Raw genomic sequence first — 22,873 nt, 5'->3', positions numbered from 1 at the left:
ATTTATGAGCCCATGAAGTGCACTGTGGCTGCAGCCCTGCCTGGAGTCAATAGAACAGAACTCCTAAGATCTCAGAGAGGGGAGTTCACCGACTATTTTCTGCTCCCAGATCAGGCTTAGAGCCCCCCTGTACATTAAAGGCTTCTGGTGTCATTTCGTATTTAAACCCCAAACTGCCTGCCTGTAAATCTCTCACAACCGTGAACAGCTCTGATGGGTTTGAATGTTCCCAGTTCCGTCTCCTGTCACTTTTTCCCCCTCTTTCTTTTTTGACTATGGAAGGAACTAGCCGGAGACAGAGCCCCAGACGCTGCTGGGTGCTGGCTGGAAAGCATGCAGCTGCGGCTGCAGAAACGGGGCAGGCTTCGGACGGACGTGCGCTAGGAGAAGCCCCGCCAAGGCCGCGCAGAGTTCAGCGGGTTATCATGTGCTTCCGGCTCCATTTGTGGTTATTCTGGTTCAGTAACTCTAAAGAAATGAGCGGCCTGAATAGACAGGAACCAGTCGAGAAGCCTGCCTTGGTGGGGAGGAAATAGAGGTACTCAGATCACAAGCATCTTTCTGTTTTGCTTTGAGGCAAAAGAAACTGTCCTTGTCATTCTTGGGAGTCCTGTGCTCCGGTCTGCCCCGGGGCCAAGCATTTGCAAGGCACCTCCCTGCAGTAGTGGCCCATGGTGGGTACCAGCAGTAAATGTCCGCTGCCAGCCTTGACCCCCTGATTCACCCCTGGAGGTCTCCCGGCAGTAGGTGCACCCCCATGGTTCATCCTGAGAAGAGAAGCATCTAGCAGCAGGAAGACCACTCAGAAAAGTCCCGGGCATCTGATGGGGAAAGGGAGAAAGCTGCAAATTCTAAATTTCACAGTTGGAGCCCTACAGAGATGACCATATAGACGTGCTTACAAAACGGGAGTTTTCAGTATCCCGGGTGGATTGTTTACCACCATTGGATGAAAAGTCAAATGCGTTGTCCAGACCAGGGATCAGCAAACATTCTCTGCAAAGGGTTAGATGGTAAATGTTTTTGGCTTTGCAGGGCATATTTGATCTCTGTCACATCTGCTGCTGCTGCTTGTTTTCATGATTTAAAAATGTAAAAATCACTCCTAGCTCCCAGGCTGAATGAGACCAGGTTACGGGCCACAGTTAGCCTGACCTCGGTCTGAACAACGAACACAATGTTCCTTTTCATGCACACTGTGGGCTCCGTCCCACGTGTGTGCTCACGTGTTGAGTGTGTGTCCACTCTCAGGGGCAAAGGCGTTGGAAGAGGTAGACTGTTCCAGGCTGCCCCATCTCACCGCTGGAAGGATTCCCTCAAGGGGGAGCCAGGAAGCGCTATGGTTGGAAGAACCCAGGACTTCCTTCCCGGCTCAGCTCCCGCATCTGCGGGACAACCCTGAGCAAGTCACTGACCTCTGTGACCCTTCCGGGAAGATGGCACGGCGAAGGGGGTCAGGCCAGAGGCGGTCCAGGCGCCCTCCAGAAAGTCGTATGCCACGGAGTCGTCTCGAACGCGTTGGGGAACAAGGTGGGACGTAAGAGGAAGGGATGAATAAAATCTGTTAGATCTGTTCACCGCAGTTCACGGCACAGCCAGGTTTGAGATGACCCCCCGCCCCCCCCACTGTCGGAAAAAACCCGCTTTGGGAGCAGTCGCTTGGCACGCACCCCGCTCAGGAAGACCGGGAGGAGCGCTGGGCCAGGGAGCACCGGCCATCCCTCCCATGCTCACCACGGAAACAAGTTGTGCGGCCCGCCCTCCACGCCAAGAATCCGGGCAGCCGAACGAGCCATGCCATTGTGGGCAGACACCAAGGCTCCCAGAAAACAAGCAAAGGCGAGGCCTGGAAGCTGCAGCGGAGGCAGGTCTTCATGACCTTCCCTCCAGGGCCAGCCCCAGCCTGGCGGGCGGACAGGTCTTCGTCTCCATCCAGGCAGCCCCGGGAAGGGCTCAGGAAGCAAGAGGCGGACCCCACCGCTGCCAGACTGGACCCCGGGGACCGCTCCCCACCCCCACCCCCACCCCCCAGCAACGGAGCCCTCCATCAACATTTGCCGAGCACCAGCTCCGTGTCCCGACAGGGCTCGGCATAGCAGCGGCAGGGCGAATGGGATACAGTGCCCGCTCCGGAAGGGACGGCGGGCCAGTGCAGTGCCCTCCAGAGAGCATGGGGGCAGTAGAAAACAGCACTTGGTGCGTTTTGGAGGAAGGAGCCGGAGCCAAGAGCCTTGGAAGATGCTCCCAGTGGCCTCTCATCAGAGGCTTTGCACATTTGCTTTGTGGGAATGGTTTGAGCCTCCTGGGCACTGGCCAGCCTCATCCGTGAGAGCCAAGGTTAGAGTCAGCCTGCTTGCTGCTTGCTGGGGCCCTGGCTTTACAGGAGGCTGAGAAAATGTCCCTGGAGCTTGAGATTCTAATACTGGGACCTCGGGCACTTGCAGAAGTCCCTGCATGTTCTGGCCCTGCACGCAGAGTCGACTGTTTATGTCAGGTGGCCGAGGGGGTAAGGAGCAAGGGAAACAAATTATCATTGTAGCCAAGTCACCTTGTATACGTAATGCAGTTAATGACGTTGACCTCAAAGGTACTTCGGAGCCACCAAGTTGGCACATTCCTTCTGGCCTCTCTCCTCATCCACTCTTTCCCTTTCCTTGTCTTGTCGTCCAGGGTCTCCTCTCACTCCCCATGCCCAACATGTATGGGACCACCGGTGTGGTGGCCGGGGGTGGGAGAAGGCGGAGGGGGGGAGCCCCTCGTTTTCTGGTTTATTATTCCAGTGCTGCCGTTATCTCATTTTGTCAGAGCCCTGTAACTTCCAGAGAGTACCTTGATTATAACCCTGCGGGAGAATCACCAGCCAAAGGCAATTCAACAGCCCTGGGTCTTTGACCTGCTTCAGAAAGGAAACAGTCCAAACAGTGTGATAGGCAACCCCGGGTGGTGGCATAGCCAGGGCGTTGGAGACAGACACATCCAGGCCCTGTCGGTTACTAGCCGTGTGACCACGGGCACGTCACGCGACCTCCTTGTGCCTCAATTTCCTGATCAATGAAATGGGTATTACAGGCCCTAGCTCCCAACCTTGTTGACAGAAATCGTATGCCAAAATCATAAAATCTTTTATGTAGATAGAGTACACAGCACAGGGCCAGATGCCAGATAGGAGACCAATAAGTGTTAGTGCGTATGTCCTTCAGATAAAGGAACATGTCCAAGGGCAAGTCCCAGGGCCGGCTTCCTATCTCCCGGAGTGGCAACACCCATGGGTTCGCTTACTATTTTCCAAGACCTAGGGGCCCCCCAAGAGGCTCCAGACCCCAGCCAGTCTGCCCTGCGGTCTCTCGGGGATCGTCTCTCATTGGTACACCCTAGACTGTCGAGTGGTATCAGATGAGAGAGCCGGGGTCCCTGTGTCCACCTGTGGCTGGGCCCGGAGGGTCTAGCAGGCCCTCCCCTGCTGGCACAGGCACTGCCCATGCGTGTCCCCGTGGTGCCTCCTGGGGCCCACGGAGCTTGCTCTCTGAGGGACAGCTGCTTTCTTTAGATACACTGCTGCATTGACTCAACTTGCTGCTGGCACTGGTCATTTGCCTATCTGCTGTCAGCTGCGCTCTGTCCTGTGTCATAGGGGCGGAGGCCCCACAAACCACACTTCCCAGACTCCCTCCAGCGGTGAGGCTTCCAGCTACATTCTGGGAAAGGGAGGCACCGGCCTAGAGCCAGAAGGCGGGAGGAGACGGGGAGCAATGCTCTCCCTTCCTCCCGACGGTCTGGTAGGGGTCTCAGACAGCGGTGACAGCACTAGAGATATCCCAGGGCGATGGTGGCCGTGGCTGCAGTGGCAGGGGCTGTGGCCTGGCAGTGTCACTCCTGAGTCCCGGCAGAGGCAGCTCAGCTCCACCACCAGGACTTTGGAACCACAATGGTCCTGCATCCCCTTGGCCACTCCAGCCCAGGGCTGGTCATGCTTCCCTGCAGTTACTCATCTCAGGTAACCTTGGCCTCCCGTCCAGGCCCCTCCAGCCCTCCCAACACCCCTGTTTCCAACTCCTGAATGAGATCCCCTCTGTGTACAAACCTTCGACGGCTTCTGTTTCCCAATAACACCCAGACTGTGCACCGCTTCAGTGACCATTCAAGACTCATCTCTCCCAGGTGGCTTTGCACATCTTTGTTTCGGCCCACTACGCTCTGATTTTAACCTTCAGGAGGCAGCCTTCATTTCATTTCCCCCTTTTTCCAGGTTCTTGAGTGGCACCGCCCCAAGACGCCTGCATTCCTCCTACCGTTTATTCACTTCCCCTTTTTGAAGCCCGATGAAGCCACAGCAGCAGCCTAGGACAAGAAGTAGGAATGCGTACAGGCCCTTTGGTCCAGAAATCACACCTCTGAGGAATTTGCCTCAACAACATACAGAAGAGTAAAAACACGTAAGCCCCAGATATAGTCACTACGGTACTGCTTATGACCGTGAAAAACTAGAAACCGAAACAGAGGATTGGTTACGTACATTTTGCTTCATATATAACATCTATTTCTTTGAGTGGAAAAATTTTCATCTATTATCAAGTTAAGAAACAAAACAGGCTGCAGAACGGCGGGCACAGTGCAATCACAGTTAAGTAGAAACACACATATGCATGCATTTTGGACAGAGACACAGATGTTTCAAATAGTTGCCAAAGTCCGGACAGTAGTTGTCTCTTGGGGGTGGGTTTTCGGGTGGGTTTTATATTCTTCTTTGTTCTCCTCTGTATTGTCTGAATTGTGACAGTTGATGTGTCCCTTTTACAAAACACTTATTTTTTTATTATTCTTTTATGTTTATTTATCTTTGAGAGAGAGAGAGAGAGCGTGTGCAAGCAGATGAGAGGCAGAGAGATTGGGAGACACAGAATCCGAAACAGGATCCAGGCTCCGAGCTGTCAGCACAGAGCCCAACATGGGGCTTGAACTCAGGAGCCGTGAAATCATAACCTGAGCTGCAGTCGGACACTTAACCGACTTAGCCAGCCAGGTGCCCCCAAACACGTTTGTTTTTTAAAAAGCAGTATGCTGAGATAACAGCAGAACAAAAGAGACCAAGTCCTTCCTTTGTTGAGCTGACATTCTAATGACAAAAAGCACAGTAAGCATGTAGTGTGCAGGGTGGTGATTTTTTGCGAGGCAAAAAAAAAAAAGAAAAGAAAAAGAATAAGAAATGCATCTGGAGAGTGGAGGGTTAGTATTAGGGAGGGGGTTACAACTTTTAAAAGGAGATTTAAGCAAAGACCTGTAGGTGGTCAGGGAGCAAGTCATGTGACTTTTCAGGGGGAAGAGTGGTCCAGACTGAAGAAATAGCCAGCGCAAAGGCCCTGAGGTAGAATGTGCCCCCTGCATGGGAGAAGCAGCAAGGAGGCTTGTGTGACTAGCCTGAAGGACGGTGATAAGCGACGGGATCAGGCAGATCACAGGAGACCAAATTATGTCAAACTTTGGCTCTTACTCTGAGATGGAAGCCACCGGAGAGTCTGGGCAGAGGAGCCCCTCGGTTAGAAATGCTTTTCAAAGACCATCCTGGCCGCTCTGTGAGAATAGGGAGGGAGCAGAAAGACCCGCTAGGAGGCTACTGGAATAACTCAGGTGGAAGAGGATAGTGGCTTTGGCCAGTGGCAGCAGGGGAGGCAGTGAGAAGTGCTTGGTTAATTGCACTCTTCAGAAGGTAGAGTCAGTGTGATTTGCTTGTTGGATCAGGTATGGGCATGAGAGAGAGAGAAGAACCAAGAATGACTTCAAATTTAGAATGAGGGGATCTTTAAACATTTATTATTTATTTATTTATTTAGAGAGCAAGAGAGCACGTGCGAGTGGGGGAGGGGCAGAGATGGAGAGAGAGAGAGAGAGAGAGAGAGAGAGAGAGAGAGAGAGAGAAAGACTCCCAAGCAGGCTCTGCACCGTGAGCACAGAGCCCAATGCGGGGCTCCATCCCATGACCCTGTGACCATGACCTGAGCCGAAACCAAGCGTCAGACGCTTAACTGACTGAGCCACCCAGGCACCCCAGAGTGAGAGGGTCTCTAAATCACTGCCCCACCCAGTGTGGACATCCGTTTGCTTCAGCACCAGCAGCTCCCCATCGGGTGTCTACTGGAATGCCCTCAAAAACAGGCCCCTCACTACCTCAGGAAGATGAGCTACTGCAACTACTGGGAGGTGCGACCTTGACTTCAGCCCGCGCTTCTCTGCCATCGGCCTTCTGCTGACCTTCAGCTTGTCACCCTGAACCATCGTGCACTTGCCTCATGTTGTGCCAACCCTCAAGATACCTAAAGCCTCGGGCCGAACAGGTATCAGGACAGATCAGTGTCATTCGGAGGGAAACTTCAACCTAGGATTTTTTTTTTTTTTTTCTTTTTCTGCGCAGTCCCTTCAAACTGATTTTTGGTTTGAACTCAATTCCGGAGCCTTGGCTCTACCTTCTGCAAAGTCCCATCCCTCCTATCCCCCCTTCAGCCCCCTCTCCAAAAACCCTGGACGAGGCTGGGTTTCTGAGGCTCTGCTCACCCAGGACAGGCTCCCAGACGTTCCTCTGCTCTCGCTAGATGGAACGTGTGTGCCATAAGCCACTTCTGATCTCCTCAACCCCAATCTCACATACGCATACCGGGATTCTGACCAAAGGATTCAATCCTTGTATCTGAATCTAGGATTTATATGCCAGCCCCTCCTTGTTCTGGGAAGACTTAGTCTTTTGTTGTTTCTAATCTAATGCAACACAAGTCCCTTAAAATTAGAACCTATGCGTTTGAATGAGCGTATGAGTAAGAACCCAGTACTAATGAGGTTCCTGGCTGCTGTGGTTGAATGTCAGCTTAGCTGTTTCTTCAGCGAAACAGCAGAACAAAGCACAGTCACTTTGGGCCATGGATTCTTTTCCTGAAAAAAAAGAAGGGGGAGGGCTTAGTCAGTCAGAGATACAGGAGTAGTTCAGATGAGTGTGACTTACCCTCTCCTGAGCGTCTCCTGACACAGGACCCAGGAGAGAGGAGGTAATGATCCCCACCGGTCGGGACAGCACTTTCTGGTGCGCAAAGCCCCCATAAGATCCAAGTTGGCTCCTGATAGGCCATGACGGAGCAGATGGTATCATCTCCGTCTGATACAGATTAAGAGACCGAGGCAAGAGGGGTTAAATAACTCTCCCAAAGGCAAAGTGAGAAGCCTGGGCTCTGTGACTACTGTTCTTACCACTCTCAGCTGCTTCGCCCCACCCCCCCTTCAAGCTGTTTACACACTGGAATTGACGATCCCTCTCTGTGTGGGACACTAGGCGGGGAGCCCCTGCAGGGCAGGGCCCTTATTCTATTCATCTTTGTGTCTCCCCCACCCCACCACCCCCCGCAGGCACCAGCATTGTAGACCCCCAAGAAATAAATGTCGAATTGGTTTGAACACCAGTGAAGCTTCTTTGGAAGTGGGTGGCTAGACCTAATATGCTTTGGCTTTTAAAACAGAAAGTCCCCCAGAGTTTCAGTGAAAGTTTTGGTGAGAGGTTGGGGCATCTAGGCCACTGCAGGGTGCAAAGACAAGCGACCTGAACCAGCAGGGATCCCAAAGCAGAAAGGCCCTTGCCACTCACGTACTACTCACAATGTGTCAGCATCAACATCCCCCGGAGCTGATTGGAAATGTAGTCTCAGGCCCCCACCCCGGAGCCACTAAGGTAGGATCAGCATCTTAACAAGCTCTCCGGGTGGGTCCTGCCCACCGAAGTCTGCGATGCATTGGGTGTGCCAAGAGCTACAGAGCCCAGGCAGCTGCTGGCCTCAGACCATCAGCCGTGTGCCTTGCAAATGCTCCGGAATGGGCTTGTACTCTGCAATGTGGTTTCTGACCCTTGGTTCATTTCCAGGAAAAGAGCAATAGATCTGCTTCTGACAAATGAATTCTAATTCCACTAGAATTCTGATTCGAATGGGAAAGTGAGAAGAACCCTGCCTCCTTATGGGAAGTGAGATCTTGGAGGGCACAGATTATTCCAGACTTCTGAAGTTCCATCTAGGTCCCAACCAGCGATGGAGACGTTTTTGGTTATCGTAGCTGGGGTGGGTGGTGGCATTGGCACCTAGCGGGTAGACGCCAGGGATGCTGGCTTCCTCCGTCGTGTCCAGTCACTCTGTGACTCAGTTTCTTCCCCAAGCCAGAGGAAAGGGATGGATTTACCAAATGCAGGGAAATCAGGGAGTTTTAGAAAAGAATCATGAGGACTTCTAGAAACTTATTCTTCACAGGCATGAGAAAAGTTGAAATAAGATCCAAAGGAGTAAAGAGGGCCGGGGACAAACATCCAAGAACAGGGGCCCGTGCAAAGGAACAAATGAAGCAGAGTGAGGCCAACATCCAGAGAGTACATATAAAATTTTTATTTCTGACTCAAATACTTTCTTATTCATAAGAAAGACTTAAATATCCCCCCTTCTCCAAATACATCAGATTTTTTTTCACTTCTCTATTTCCCAAACTTCTTAAAATGTGGTTATAATGAGAAAACATAAAGTTAATCAGCCAAAAATAACTCTTTCGAAAGAAATACATAAACGGCCCCAGAGATCAGATACACCGTCAACAACCCGGCAAGGAAAGCTGGAGCCGGCTTGCTTTCCCTCCATACACATGTGGGACGCGAAAGGATGGTTCTCGGAGCATCCTTCCCGAGGTCCCACCGCCATCCAGGGCCACCAATCCTGCCAGAGCTCAAGGCCTTTTCCAAAAGGAGGAGAAGGGCCTTGGAAGGGCAGGAGAGCCCAGGGAGGGGTGGGGCAGCCGTGCTTTTGCTGAGAAAGGGCCTGGCCGCCCAGAGCCTGAGAAGCACCATCATTTCAGACCGAGACTCCCGGCAGAGTAATCCCCTCCTCTGCTGCCTCTGCTGGGCTCCCCGGTGACCACGGGCAGGCGGGGAGGCCCGGTGCCCTGGGGGTCCCTTTCCTGAGCGCGGCTAAGGTGCACAGGCCGGCGGCAGCTCGGTTAACTAGTTGGCGTCCCGGGCCTCCTGCAGGGGCTGCGGCGGAGGCGCCAGGGACGAGGCCAGCTTGGTGAGGGCCCTCGCGATGACGTCCAGGTGGCCGTTCATGGTCCGCAGCTCCGCCAGGATGTCCCCGACGCTGGCTTCCAAGCTGGCGGGTGCGGCGTGTGGGGCGCAGGGTGGCGGGGAGGCTGCCGGGGCCTCGGCGCCCTCCTCCCTGCCCGCTGCGCCCGGGCGCGGGGCGCGGCCCCTCTCTGGCCCTGGTCGCTCCCGCTCATCCCTGCGGACGCCGGGAGGGGTGGCCGCGGGGCCTCCGGGCAGCCAGTCGCCGAGGCGCGGGGCCGCCTCCGGGGAGGAGACGACCACCGAGTAGAGGCCCGCGCGCCCCGGGGGCGCGGCGGCCGCGGGGGGCGGCGGCAGCAGCGGGGGCAGCACCGAGGCGCCGGGGGAAAAGGCCTGGGGCTCGCAGGAGGAGGAGGGAGAAGGCAGCGCAGCGGTGGAGGGGCCCGGCTCCTCGGAGGAGAGGAACAGAGTGGTGGAAGACGGAGAGTCCAACGTACTGGGCTCCGAATCTGTCAAGGGAAGACAGGAGAAAGGGTCACTCGGGCAGGTGTGGCGTGTCAGCTGTATGCCCGGCTGCACGTTGGGCGCTAAAGGAACTGAGAAGGTGGACATTTACTTCCCACCCCAGACTTGCAGTCTAGTAAGGAAGAGTGGGTTGTTCATGTACCAAGAACAAAGTGGGAAGGGGGTGGGGCTGAGCATAAAAATTCAGAGGCAGGGAGATCATGGAGTCCAACCAGGCATCCAGGTGGGTCAGGTCTCCCCTGAGGCATAGTTGGTGGCCCTACTGTGAAGACAGTGGAGGCCTGGGGGACCGTGCAGAGTCGCAGCCTGGGTGGAGGCAATCTTGCCGAGGACACTGAAAGGAGGGCCCTTGCCCACTATCCTCAGAAGCAGAAGTGTGTTAAACGGATGGCCCCCTTCACTGCCCCAGCAAAGACAAGGTCTCAGGGGGCAGTTGAAAGAGTTTGGGGCCAGGAGCCAGATGACCTGAGTGCCGACTGTCACTCTGCCAGAAAGTGCCATGGAACTTTGGGCTAGTCCCATCCCCTCCTTAGAGACTTGGTTTCATGTCCCCATCTGTACAAGAAGGTTGGGCACAGTGACCCCTCTGGGATGCTTCCCAGACTGATCAGCCTGCTTTCAAACAAGAACCCCAGACACATCTAAGCACAGAACTCCCGTGAGTTGAAAACGATAAGAAAAACTCTACAAACTGATCTCGTTTTACTAGAGGAAGATGTTAATGAGCTCCACATAGCAGACAGGAGGCTTTTGCAGCAAATCAAAGAGCCGTCTAATGTGTGGAATGAAATGGGAGCAAGCACACAGAATGTTCTAGCGCAGTGTTTCCTAAACTTTAGGACAGGCTGTGATTCAGCAGGTCAAGGGTGGGGCCTGAGGCTGCATTTTTAGCCAGCTTCCGGAAGATGTGGATGCCGCCGGCCTGGGAACCACGCCTTGCATAGCAAAGGTATAGACCAAATACATAGCTTAGCAATAAAACATAGGATTCGTGGCCATAGCAACCGGAGTAACCAGGGATAAAAGCAACCTGGAAGCCTGATGTGATCCTGAAGATAGTTACAGTAATGAGACTAATGACTGACGTCTCTCGACTGGCAGGAGATAGGAGAGGTGGCCTCTCCCGCAGTTAGTTTGACAGTCTCCCGCCCAGCCTTGAACCTAAGAGCACTGGCTTCACGAGGCATAAAGACTTCTTAAAGAAGAAACTCTTTCACTGTTGTTCCAGCTAAGACTTCAAAAACACATCAAGTTGTCAGGACTCAATCCGCCCTGACTGGCAAATAGAATTGAAAACAGAAGCATCTTTTTAACAAGCACATTACCTTCCTGAACTTTCTCCGGGCTGTCAGGAAACTTGGTTGCAGCCCCAGCTCAGCTAAAATCTGCACTGAATGATTTATAGTTCTCTTCCATCCCTGCAACTGATAATTTTATCCCTTATTTGGACATGCACCTTTGAATCAATGACATCATTTTTATGCAGCTTCATTGACTGCCATAAACTAACGTCAGGGTCCTGTTGTCACAAACACAGCTCTTGGTGGAGGTTGGGGGCTCCCAGGTGCAGAGGGTCAAGTTAATCAGATTGCTCAACTCCCCCCTTCACCCCCTCACATGGTCTCTGACCTGTATCCTGCTTTATTAGTCTTCTGAACATTATGACCACCTGATATTTTATGTATTTTTTTTTTGTCTATCAGCATGTCATTCCTATAAAAACAGAGACACTGCTTTATTTCATTCTCTGCTGTGTCACCAGGGCCTAAACAATCTAATAGATGCTCAATAAATACTCATTGAATGAATGCCATATAATCATCAGCAGTCCAGAAACACAGCCACAAACGCAATAAACTGATCCAGCTGGATGTTGTTTAATCATTCAGTGCTTCAATTATTTATACAGTCATGCACTATTTGAGACAAACTTACACTACAAAACTTATTCCTTGCTTATCTGATATTCAGGGGTAACTGAGTGCCCCATATTTTATGTGGCAACCCCGTGGGAGGTCAACATTTTCATCTTGTTTCCTAGATGAGGAAACTAAACAAAGAGAAGCAAAACAGCCTGGGTGTTTTCGTGGAATTTCAGAGTTAGAAGGAATGTTTGCTATTGTTCGGATTAACTTCCAAAGGTGTGGAGGTGGAGGCCTGTGCGAGGGAGGGACTTGCTGGCTAGTGACACGGCAGAGAACAGAACAGAGAACACAGAGGGACACAGTCCCCTCTCTCCGAGCAACTATTCGGTCTTCCCAGTAGCCGGTCATGGAACAAGTCTGCGCCCAGGGTTGGCGACGCGCCAGGTGCCATAGAGGCCCTGGAGACACAGCTGACCCAGACATAGTCCCTACCCTGAAGGAGCGCAGACAGGCCTGTTGGCTCTCGGGTTGCCTCAGGCACTGGTTAGCACTGGTTTGCTCAGAGAGCTTGGAGCCTCAGCCTTACAAAGGTGTACTTGAGGCTGGCGTGGGAACTGGGGTCACCCAGCCGTTGAGTCCACCCTTTCCACCACGGCCTTCCTCAACCCATTGCTACCCCCGTCTTCCTCATACTTACAACCATTTTGGGGAGATGCTACTTCCTGAGGTGGGAAGGGTGAGTTTATATATATACATACATACATATATATATATATATATATATATATATATATAAGCATTTGCAAAGGTTTCATTTGCTCTAGAAATGAAAGAATTGCAAATTAAAATAATGAATTATGGGGTGCCTGGGTGGCTCAGTCAGTTAAGCTCCCAACTCGATTTCGACTCAAGTCACGATCTCGTGGTTCGTGAGTTCAAGCCCCGCATCGGGCTTCACGTTGACAGTGCGGAGCCTGCTTGGGATTCTCTCTCTCTCTCTCTCTCTCTCTCTGCTGCCCTCTCTTGCGCTGTGTCTCAAAATAAATAAACTTTAAAAAAACATTACAAAGAATGAATTATGAATTGAAATATATATTGAAAAAATATATATTGAAAAATATATACATGAAAATATATATTGGAAAGATATATAATAAGCACTTGAGAAATGTCCATTCTCTCTAGGCACACAATAATTGCAAATTGAAATAATAGTGAATGATAAATGAAAACGATTAGGAATTAAGAATAAGAAATTGCTATTTTTCACTTGTAGACTTTTCAAAAATTGCCAGGAGAGAGGCACTCTAACACCCTGTTTGGAGTAGAGTGGATCGGTACATCCTCTCCGGAAAGCAATTTAGGAAACATGTGCTCTGCTGTTTAGTGAGAAAGGAAATTGCCAAATCGTGCTTTGTGGATGAGTTCAACTGCTTATAGAAAAATGTGTAAAATAAAGATTGGGAGGAAGGACATGAAGCTGTAGGTATGGGATTATCCTTTCCTGAATTTTCGAAGACGGCTGCAGTGGCCAATGCACGGATATGTCTTCCCTCTCACCGCTCACCGACCTTTAACAGAAAGTGACTGCTTCCCGCCAAGCCTGCAGGGGCAAGGTCTTCTGACCACTTTCTTTTCAATCTTATTGCTGAGTCAGACTGAATCATTTCTTGGCTGGCAACTAGCCACCTCGAAAGGCCGATGTTTTTTTTTTTTTTTTCCATCCATCTGGCATTCCCAGCCACCACCACTCACACCCACCAGCCTGGGGCTGGGCTTGCTCTGGAGATGCCTGCAGCAGAGGTGAACTGCACAGCCGCCTGTGGGAACCCGCGATTCATTTGCAAAGAAACCCTTGGGATCCTCCTCTCCCTACACCCTGCTCCTCTCACTGGCTTCCCCTTCTTGATAAAATGACCTTCCATTTGCTCAGCCAAACCCCCAAGACTAACCCTTGACCCCTCTCTTTCCCTCACCGCCCCCGCCCCCCCCACATCCAATCTGCCAGCAATGACTGCAGGGTCTGCCTTGCAACTATATCCAGCATCTGACCGTCTGTCACTGCCTCCGGGCAACCAACGTGCAGCCTTTGGTGCCTGAGCCAGGACAAGAACACAGGTCTCCTAAGTTCCAGGTCAGTCTTTTCTCTGCCGCACTCAAAAGCCTACTCGTTTGGAATCATTTAGGACTCTCCCCAGCCCTCCTGGCCACCCGCCGCCACCTGCCTACGAAATCTTTTGCAGGGTCCTAGCCTCCTTTATCTTGTATGTGAGATACTAGCTACATTCTTTCATTAATTCATTCAACAAATATTGACTGAGCACGTACGGTATGCCCTGCAGAGTGCTCTATGTTGTGCAAAGCCAGACCTAAACCCTGACCTCACTGTGGGGGCAGAAAAAAAAAAAAAAAAAAAAAAAAGCAAACGATTGCACACATAATTGTGTAATTGCAACAATGGTACAATCGACATGCTACAGGCATCTAAATAGGAGGGTTGACCTAATCCAGGAAGATTCCCTGAGGAAATACAGCTTGAGCTGAGGTCTGGAGAACGAGTAGTTAAATAAGAAGAGGGGAGGAAGAATGTTGAAGTCTAAGCAAGGGCCTGTGGGAGGAGGGAGTGTTGCAAACATGTGGGACTCCTAGAGAAAGCCAGTGTAACAGAAAAAGAAGACGGCGAGGTGAAGGAAGCATGAAATGAGATGATACTCAAGAAGAGAGGAGGGGTCAGGAGATGTAGTGTATGGTATATACTGCCAGTATGGCCCAACATCCATTTTCCTCTTCTTCCTCTTTTTTGGCTGGTTTATGACCACTTAAAATAAGCATTACATTTTCTAGCCTCTCTTCCAACTAGCTGCAGCTAGTAACTAACTTCTGGGCAGAACGATGCCAATAGAAGTGCTGTGTGCAATTCTTCCTTCCTCTGCCTGGGATTTGGTTGCAATGGCTGGTGCTCAAGCGGCCCTCTTGGACCACGAGGTGGAAACCATCTGCTATGGATGATAGAGCAGAGCGCTGAGTCCTCGAAAACGTTGAGGAATTGGTGTGCCAATCCTAGCTAGTTCAACTACAGACTTTTTGTACGAGAAAATAAAATCTTAGCCATCCAAACCCCCTTAAACTGTGTTTTCTATCACTCACAACCGCACTAAATCCTGATACACATGGTCTTGTTGGACTTGCTAAGGAGTTTTGCCATTATCCTAAGAGCAATGGAAAGCTTTGGGAAAGTTTTAAGTATAAGGGTGTGTGTGTGTGTGTGTGTGTGTGTGTGTGTGTGATGTAATTTTGAAAAGCTCACCCAACTGTGTTGGGCAGGCAGTAGACATAGTAGGAGCAGAAAGACCAATTAGGAGGTTGTAGCTGCGATGAGAAATTATAAAATGACAGTGGCTTTTGTTAAAGCGGTAGCTCTGGAGATGCAGAGAAGTAGATTCTAGAGACAGGTGGAGCATGGAAGTGTTAGAGCTTACTACCCCCGGGGGTAAAGGAGTCTTCAGAGAAATGTGTGCCCAACCTGGCTACTGCTCCGGTATGTTTCCAGAAATTCTTACTCCAGAAGGGGAACTTTCCCTGTCTTGTTCTCTGGAGTCCAGATGGCCCTTCCCAGCCCACACCCAGCCCTCCAGCATAGCTCAACTCTGACCACACCTCACCAGAGGCAGCCCTTGGGAACCTTTCCCCAGGAGCCTAGAGAGAGGAGAAACCAGGTAGCCCTGGGGAACCAGAGAAGCAGAAGCCTGTGGGAAGAGGATGAAACCTGTCTGCAGAAGAAACAACAGCTCTCAGCACAGCAGCCAGGCCCTCTCTTTTGATGGTTCCGACTTGGCCGGGTTGCTGCTTGCTCCTTTCGGAACGCTCAACACACAAAAGGGAGGGTGAGTATCTGATGAACTCAACCCAATAATATTCACTTCTTTTATTTTCCAGGAACGTCATGAGACCCACAGGGCAGTCTTCTGGTTTTAAGACCTGGTGAGTCAAGTCTGCAAATACTTCTGACTCAGTCTGATCCCAAGTTCTCAGCAGGCATCTCCCAGGAACGGGGCTCAGCGGGAGGGCTGGAGCGAGGCAGCCAGGCAGGCTAGAGGAGGGCCGGCTTCTCTGGGGGCTGCGAGGAGGGCTGGCTGTGGTGCAGATGACAGGCTTCCTGACTTGACACTGACCATGCTCACGAGACGAGCCAGCGTGTCCAGAGTGCTTTCGATGGCCAAGCCACGTGCTAAGGTCTCTCTTCTGAGAGCCGTGGAACCTCTAGGCCAGTCACCTGCCACCTTGACTGCATATTAAAGTCACCTGGGGAGTTGTGGTTACACTACTGATGCCCCCAACCAATTAAATGGGGCTATCTCGGAATGGCGCCCAGGCAGCCTGTGTTTTAAAAGCATCCCGGGTGGTCATAATGCTAGGACACAAATAGGGTTATTCATATGATTTCTCATTTAATCCCAACAACGACACTCTGCCCATTTGTGAGCCGGAAAACTGAGGCCCACAGAATTTGGATAGGTTGGACAATGCCCACGGCTGACAAGACCCACATCCTCGCCTGTACCTGGGTGACTCCCACAGCAGTGCTCACTCCTCTTGATTCCGTTGATTGCATTCTCTCTCCTCTCCTCTATTTTGAAAGTGAACTTTTAAAATGTAAATCTCTTTTGCCATTCGCGTCTTTTTTGGTTCAAGTTCAAGTGCTGTTTAGGCCAGCAGCCTGGGTGGTATAACGGGTGCAGTCTACGGCTGCTGAGCAGAAAGGACTGGCCCAGGGGGCCCCGAAACCATAGTCTTGTCTTCATCCAGGCTCTGCTACAGCCGACAGAAGAGGCCCTCCAAGGAGATGCTGGGTAGCCCTGACCAGGACTGTCCCAGGAAGAACACTGCCCATCCACTATAGTCCCCAGCCTCTGAGAGGCCGCCCTCGGGAGATCAGAAGGACCCAGCCCTGGGGAAATCTTTGGTCTATTTCCAGCAGCATTAGTGATTTCCCGAGGAATGACGTGAGGAAAGTCATTTTACTTCCGTGTGAATTATTCGGCCTCAAATTTCCTAGTGGCTGAGGGTTGAGCTAAAGAGGACTGTTCATCATCAGTCAAGTTAGTAAAGCAAAGTGGGTGGGAAGGAAGAAGGGCCACCAGAGTGACTAAGTCAGGCAGCCAAAAGGACCTTTAAAGAAGAGGAGAAAAAAAAAAAAAATATATATATATATATATAAAATTATATAATATATTCTATAATACATATAATATAATATAAATATTATATATAATATATAATAATATAATATAATATATTATATATATAATATATATTATATAGATTATATAGATTATATATATAGCATATATTATATTATATGTGAATATTATTCAGCCTTAAAAAAGAAGGAAATTTTGACATATGCTAAACGGATGAACCTTGAAGACGTTACTTACGCTGAGTGAAATAAGCCAGTCGCAAAAGCCCATACACAAAACATTGTATTAAACACCCCAAAGAGGCCCCTGAGGGCAAGGATCACTTATTCAGTCCTGGATGTAAACATTACTGCAGCATCGGAGATGTTTCCTTTTTTAATCGCTAGTGTCATCAATTCCAAAACACCTTTGTTGAGGCTGTGTGGGTATAAGTTGGAAGAAAATAAAGACCAGAGCCTGACACTTTTGTATCTACTTTTAGACCTGTTCCGCTTCCGTAGGCAAAGTGATTTCAACCCTTCAAGCATTTCACAGCCTAGCCGCTGGCTTTGCAGGGCCACACATTCTCATTAGCGCCACCGGCCGCAGGAAAAGAGGTGAGAGTTGTCTCACTTCAAGATCCACATGGTCGTCAGCCAGGCTACTAGCTGCCCCACCCCTTCCTCATTCACTCTGCTCCAACTGTTCCTTGAAGGTACTGGACGTGTTCCGACCTCAGGGCCTTTGCACTTGCTTGCTCTGTCTAGAATGCTCCTTCCTTAGGTATCTGTATGTCTCGCTCCCTCCTCCCCTTCCACCTTTGCTCAGTCACCTTCCCGAGCGGCCTTTTCCAAATACCCTTGTTGTCACTGCTACCTGCGTTCCTCCCCACATCAGCCTTCCATCCCCCTTGCCCTGTACCACTGTCCCACTCATGTCCCAGGACACTCTAGGTGGAGGGAATCAATAGGTGCGGACGCATGAGGCTCGGCGATTATGGCCTGACAGTTTGAAGTAGCCAGAGCGTAGGGAGCACAGGGATGGGAGACTTGAGTGACGTGGCTTAAAAAGTAGCAGGGACAGATGGCCAAGGAGCTTGTCTGCGAAGCTAAGGAATTTGAACTTTAGCAGGCAATGGGGAGCCACTGAAGGGTTTTAAGTAGGAGAGTGATAGATTTGATTTGCATTTTTAGAAGATTACTCTGGCAGCCAGCCCCATGGAGGTTGAACCGGAGGGGGTAAGGCTGGAGGCGAGGAGACCAAATGCAAAAGATTTTCTATCTTGGACATTAAAGCTAAAATGATATTACAGCAGACCAGGAGCACAAGGGTGAAGTCAAGGCAACCAGTATTAGAAGCGATTTTTTTTTCTAGGAATGGATTGAATTTCGGCAAAAAGAAGCTTTCCTGCCATCCTTTATGGGACAATACTGTGAATGTTGGCTCCTGTCCCCGTTCATGTTGGCCACCCTGGGTCTTTCATGCATCACCATTCAATAAAAGCAAGTGTGGGTTTTATGGGATTGTTTGTTAAGCCCCAAGCCAAGCTTTTCTACTCGCTCAGGCAAGATTGTTCTGCCAACTTTTAAATTGGCTGTATTTTTACATACAGGGTGTGAAGGATATCTCTATGTGTCTCTACAAACACACCCGTTTGGAGGGAGACACATGGTACTATATATAATAGCTTTATGTGTCTTTTGGAAGGGACGTTTATGCAACCTGTATGTCCCTTGCTGTGGATATTTTTGTAGTATGGAGAAAGGGGGAGACAAAAGGAAAAAGTTATTCCCACGCTATAACCAACTTTGTCTCGTGAAGAAAAATTCAAAATAGGTTATGTCCTTAGCAATGCCTCCAGGGTTGAACAGTTCCCAAATCGACCCATGTAATCTTTCCTCCTGGAGGGCCACTCACCTTCGAGCTTCTTTTTTTTTTTTTCTCTTTCTTAAGTGTCATTAAAGAAATAATATGGCACAGACCAGACCCTGCTGAAGCCCAGGCCCCCTGCCCACCTCCCCCCACCCCCTCAGGAAGAGCTCACCAAAGGGGCCATCTCGATTGTAAAAAACAAACAAACAGACAAACAAAACGGGTTGCTTGATGAACTTGATGGAAGAAGCCGGTTGTAAAAGACGGCATTTTGGTTTTAACAAGGCCAGGAAGCCCGGAGCGGAGCCAGCTGGGTAGTCTGAACGAACCCAAGAATATTAGACCCCGGGGTCACACAGAGCTGGGACGCCACCAGGAATGCGGGGAGCAGGGACAGTCTGGCGGGGGGCTGGGGGACAACTGGAGCCCCGCGCTGCCAGCCTCTCCCATGCGAGTCAACAGGCCGAGCTGGAAGTGGCCAGGACAGCTGGACCAGAGCGGCGCTGTGCCCACTGCCCTCTTCACACGACAAGGCCCCAGGACCTCTGGGGGGGTGGCTGGTGGACACACGCATGTCCACCCACCAGCTCAGCGGGGACAGCACCTCAGACAGGAAGCCTGCTTGGCTGGCTCCAGGATGCCCCCTTGACCCACACCGAGTAGGGAAGCAGTGGGCTCCCAGCTGGAGAAGAGGGAAGGGTGAGCCCCCCCCACCCCGCCCCCCGTCCGCCCCAGGCACTGAGCAGCCAGGTTCTAGAAGAGAGTGTTCCCTAAGCCAATGGCAGAGCAAAGGGCTCAGGATCCCCCAGGACGCTCTATTGTCATACGGACCAAAGTGACGATGCCCAGCTCTGGACATGCTTGGCAAACATCTATTAAGCGGATTACCCTGTTTCTCCCAGCATCCTCTGCAGCCCTGGGAGCGGACCCTGGCTCTTACCAACCGATGCCTCCGGTGTCTGTCGCCTCCTATTACTACAATCCCCCAGCATCTTCCGCACCTAGAGGAAAGTGATCCTAAGAGATGGCCACATTAGTTTCTCTAGCTGCCCCATCCAGGCGTTTTCCGTCCTCAGTCCTTTCCCTTAAGGACTCCTCTGAGATGAAACCTCCTGGCCTTACCACTGTGTCTCTCCTCAGATCTTGTCTAATTTGGGTCCCAAGCTGGTCCCTTTTTTTTTTTTTTTTTTTTTCATTTCATACCATTCCTCCTAATGACAACCCTTTGTGCCAGGCTCAATTATATACAAAGCTCAAATGAGCAACCCCAACTCTAAATTTGGCTCTATCCATTGGAAGGGGAGGTCATGGGCATCTTGCTTTGCCCAGAGGGAAAGATGCTGGTCCCTGAGGGGAAACAAAGCTGAGCGTGGGGGGTGGGAAGTTTTGCAAAAATAAAAGCCTAGAATGAAGGAATAGACCAGAGCTCGTCGCCCTAGGGCATGGGGGGCGCCAGGCCCATCCTGCATTTTTCTGCCGGCCAGTTAGGACTTTGTTCCTCCACAAGGCATGCAGAAGCAACAGAAGTGCTTTGATTTTTCCTTTTTTAAAAAAAATGTCCTCCAGCCTGACCCTACTACCTATGTTCTCACTGCAGGGTCAGCAGAGGGTGAAATGAGAGCATTCTCCGGGAATTTCCTGACTTCTGTGAATTTTTCTCAAGATCTGGCCATGAGTCAACGTGACACACTGTGACACATGGTGTGGACTAGCAGGGGCTCCCCCTCCCTTCTGAAACACCGTGAGAAGCATCTCCCTGCTGAGTAATGGAGGATGAAAATCCATAAGGCCCCTGTCCATCCCCATGTCTCCAAATGAGAAAAGAGGAGAGAATTATATTCACACCGTATTTTCGTCAGGCTGTTAACATTCTCCAGAGGTACAGAAAGATCTCTATTGAGATCTTCACTTACGACGGTTCACTTACTTCCTTTCAACATTAAGCTCTCTTGTATGATTCATGTTGATGGTGGTAATTTGGGGCATTGAGAGACTGGGAGCGGGGACATGAGAAGGGGATTGGAGAATGGAGGAGAATTGCTCAGATTTGCAATGCCCAGACAAGATCTGAGAACCTAGAACACTCCCTGAAAGGCTCAAGGACAGTTGGACTGGGTAGGTAGAATTATCGGGTCCCTTTCATTGATGTTGATGACCAATCTGAAATAGTCGGACAAAACAGATTCATTACATTCTCATGTGTGAATTGTCTGACTACCAGGATTGGGGATCACTTGTTCGTGGAGACCAGCTATGACCAGTGTCTGTTCCAGATGGTTTATAATTGCCCCAAGAGTCTGGGGGCAAGCGCTCGGATCAATGACATCCTTCAGAAGATCCCGGAATTAAAACAAAGGGAGTGTTCAAATGAGACTGGTAACTGTCTGCGGAACCCGGCCTCACATGAGGTTTCGGGGAACATATGTGGAAGCATCTTGCAAATTGTCAGACCCTATGCAAACAGCAAGGAATTGTTGGTATTACCGTCATGAGGGTGCCTAGAACACCTAACATCCTCATGAGTTTCGGAGTGAGTATCTTTATTCCTCTCTTTCCGATGCAGAAAATGAAGGGTAGACACCACCTAAGTTGGGTGGGCACCTCTTGTCCTAAAGTCACAGCTACTCTGTCTCCTTCTCCTCCTTCTCCCACAGATCCCTGAGGATCCGTCCCTGAGGACGCATCGTCCTCACTTGCAGGAAGCCTAAGTTGGGAAGGAAAATGCCAACTGCGGGCGAAAGCCCGCAAAGGTTTTACACCTTCTGCCGTTCCGAGGTAAGCTAAGATAAATATTTTCCGGGGCGTTTTGCACCAACCAAGATGAAAAAAGGTAATTTGCCTCTTCTCCGGATCCCCTTCTTCCCCTCCCCCAACCCACCTCCCCTCCCATCATCTCACCGCATTTAATCTAAAAAGGCAACACTCCAGTTTCCTGCTCCTTCTGGAAAAGAAAACCTCTTTCAGAATTGCTGCCTATTCACTGATTTGTGAAGGCAAAACAAGAGAATGAAAACGAGGCCACTGGGCAAAAAGGAATCAAATCTCAGAAAATCACGATTTTTTTTTTTAAAGTTTGGTTTTAAAAAGTTTTATTACCCCTTATGTATTTTACTAGATATATTCTTTTAAAATTGTTTTGATGATGACATAAATATATAAGTATTTTTAAACTAACAGAAAAGATAGCCGACCATTTGCCAATGGCTCTTTTCTTGTTGAGGTGCGGGCCCCTGGGTCAGGCCTGCCCGGAATGGGATGGGTCTGGTGGGAGCCTGGCATTTCTCGGAGCCCCGGGCAGGCCTCTCTTATTGGCGGGCTCCGGAGACATTTTCTTTCAAACTCTCCGTGCTGTGTGGCTCACCTGTACATATAATGAGCAAAATAGCATTCTGTCCTGCCCCAGGTACGCAGTGAGGTTTAATTATTGCAAATTTGTGAAATGTTTTAAGGCCCTTGGATTAAGGCAGTTATATGAGAAAATCCACATATTACCGCAGTGTAGAATTCTGCTGAGTCGTTCCGTTTCCTGTCGCTGCCCCCCTCTGTGTCTTACATTACTTGGAACAAGTTATGAGGTCATCAGAAAGCCTTTAAGTAATTTCTTGGCCTACTTTCCTTTACCTTAAAAAAAAAAACAAAAACAACTCTTCTTCTACTTCTGTTTTTCTTGGTGTTTTTGTCTCCCCTTCTTAAGACAGCCAAAAGCTCTTTCCTCCTGACGGGGGGTATCAGAGTAGGAGCCAGTTGGTTGGAGATGGACCGACCCTTTTCCACCTTGGTGTTTTCTCTTTGTCTCTCTTCTCTGCCTCTCATTGCCTGAGCTCCCTACTTCCAGTTTTTCTTATGTCATACGTTTTAATAACTTAAAACAAATTTGCCTCTGAGCCCTTGGCTGCGAAATTCGCTTCTGCTTCTGGGACTGGCGGCCAAAACAGGGTACTTACTAAATCCACCCACTGGCGCTGCCCCAGGGGTGTGGGTTACTGCCTCGTTGCCCCAGGAGGCTCTTCCCCACTCAGGGCTTGCCCACACCAGGGTCACACGCGGAATGTGGGACAACACCCAGGCAGCTGCTGGGGCGGTTGTGAGGCAGCGGCCAAGAATGCCCCTTGCCCTGGCCGCAGCTGTGTCCCCTCAACAGGTGCTGCCTGGCGGCTGGGTGCGCCCACATGTGTCACATCCTCCTCCGGGCACACAGAAATGCACCCCACATTGGGGGCATGGAAGCGGGCCCTCTCTTCCTCCCCTCTGCCAGGCCCGAGACCACAGAGGGTTTGAGCACAAGAGAGTTCACTGTGACCGAAAGCACCCAGAGTCACATTTGTCTGCCCTTCACCTTCAGCATGTGGTTACCTGGACAAGTT

General features: G+C 50.5%; 1 protein-coding gene across 3 annotated transcripts in view; it reads right to left on the bottom strand.

The window, feature by feature from the left end:
• Nucleotides 1-8,381: 8,381 nt before the first annotated feature.
• RUNX2 (RUNX family transcription factor 2) overlaps nt 8,382-22,873 on the bottom strand; it is a 326,374-nt gene continuing 311,882 nt past the window's right edge. For all 3 annotated transcript variants that reach the window (XM_060614399.3, XM_060614403.3, XM_060614400.3), the window contains one exon: nt 8,382-9,576. In XM_060614399.3, the coding sequence (XP_060470382.3) occupies nt 9,011-9,576 (566 nt within the window). In that variant the 3' untranslated portion in view covers nt 8,382-9,010. The remainder of the gene's footprint in view (nt 9,577-22,873) is intronic.

Source organism: Panthera onca, chromosome B2 (genome assembly GCF_046562875.1).
Source record: "Panthera onca isolate mPanOnc1 chromosome B2, mPanOnc1 haplotype 2, whole genome shotgun sequence".
In the NCBI taxonomy this organism is placed as follows: Eukaryota; Metazoa; Chordata; class Mammalia; order Carnivora; family Felidae; genus Panthera; species Panthera onca.
Note: the sequence above shows the minus strand (reverse complement) of the source record. Positions and strands in the feature narration are given on the sequence as shown.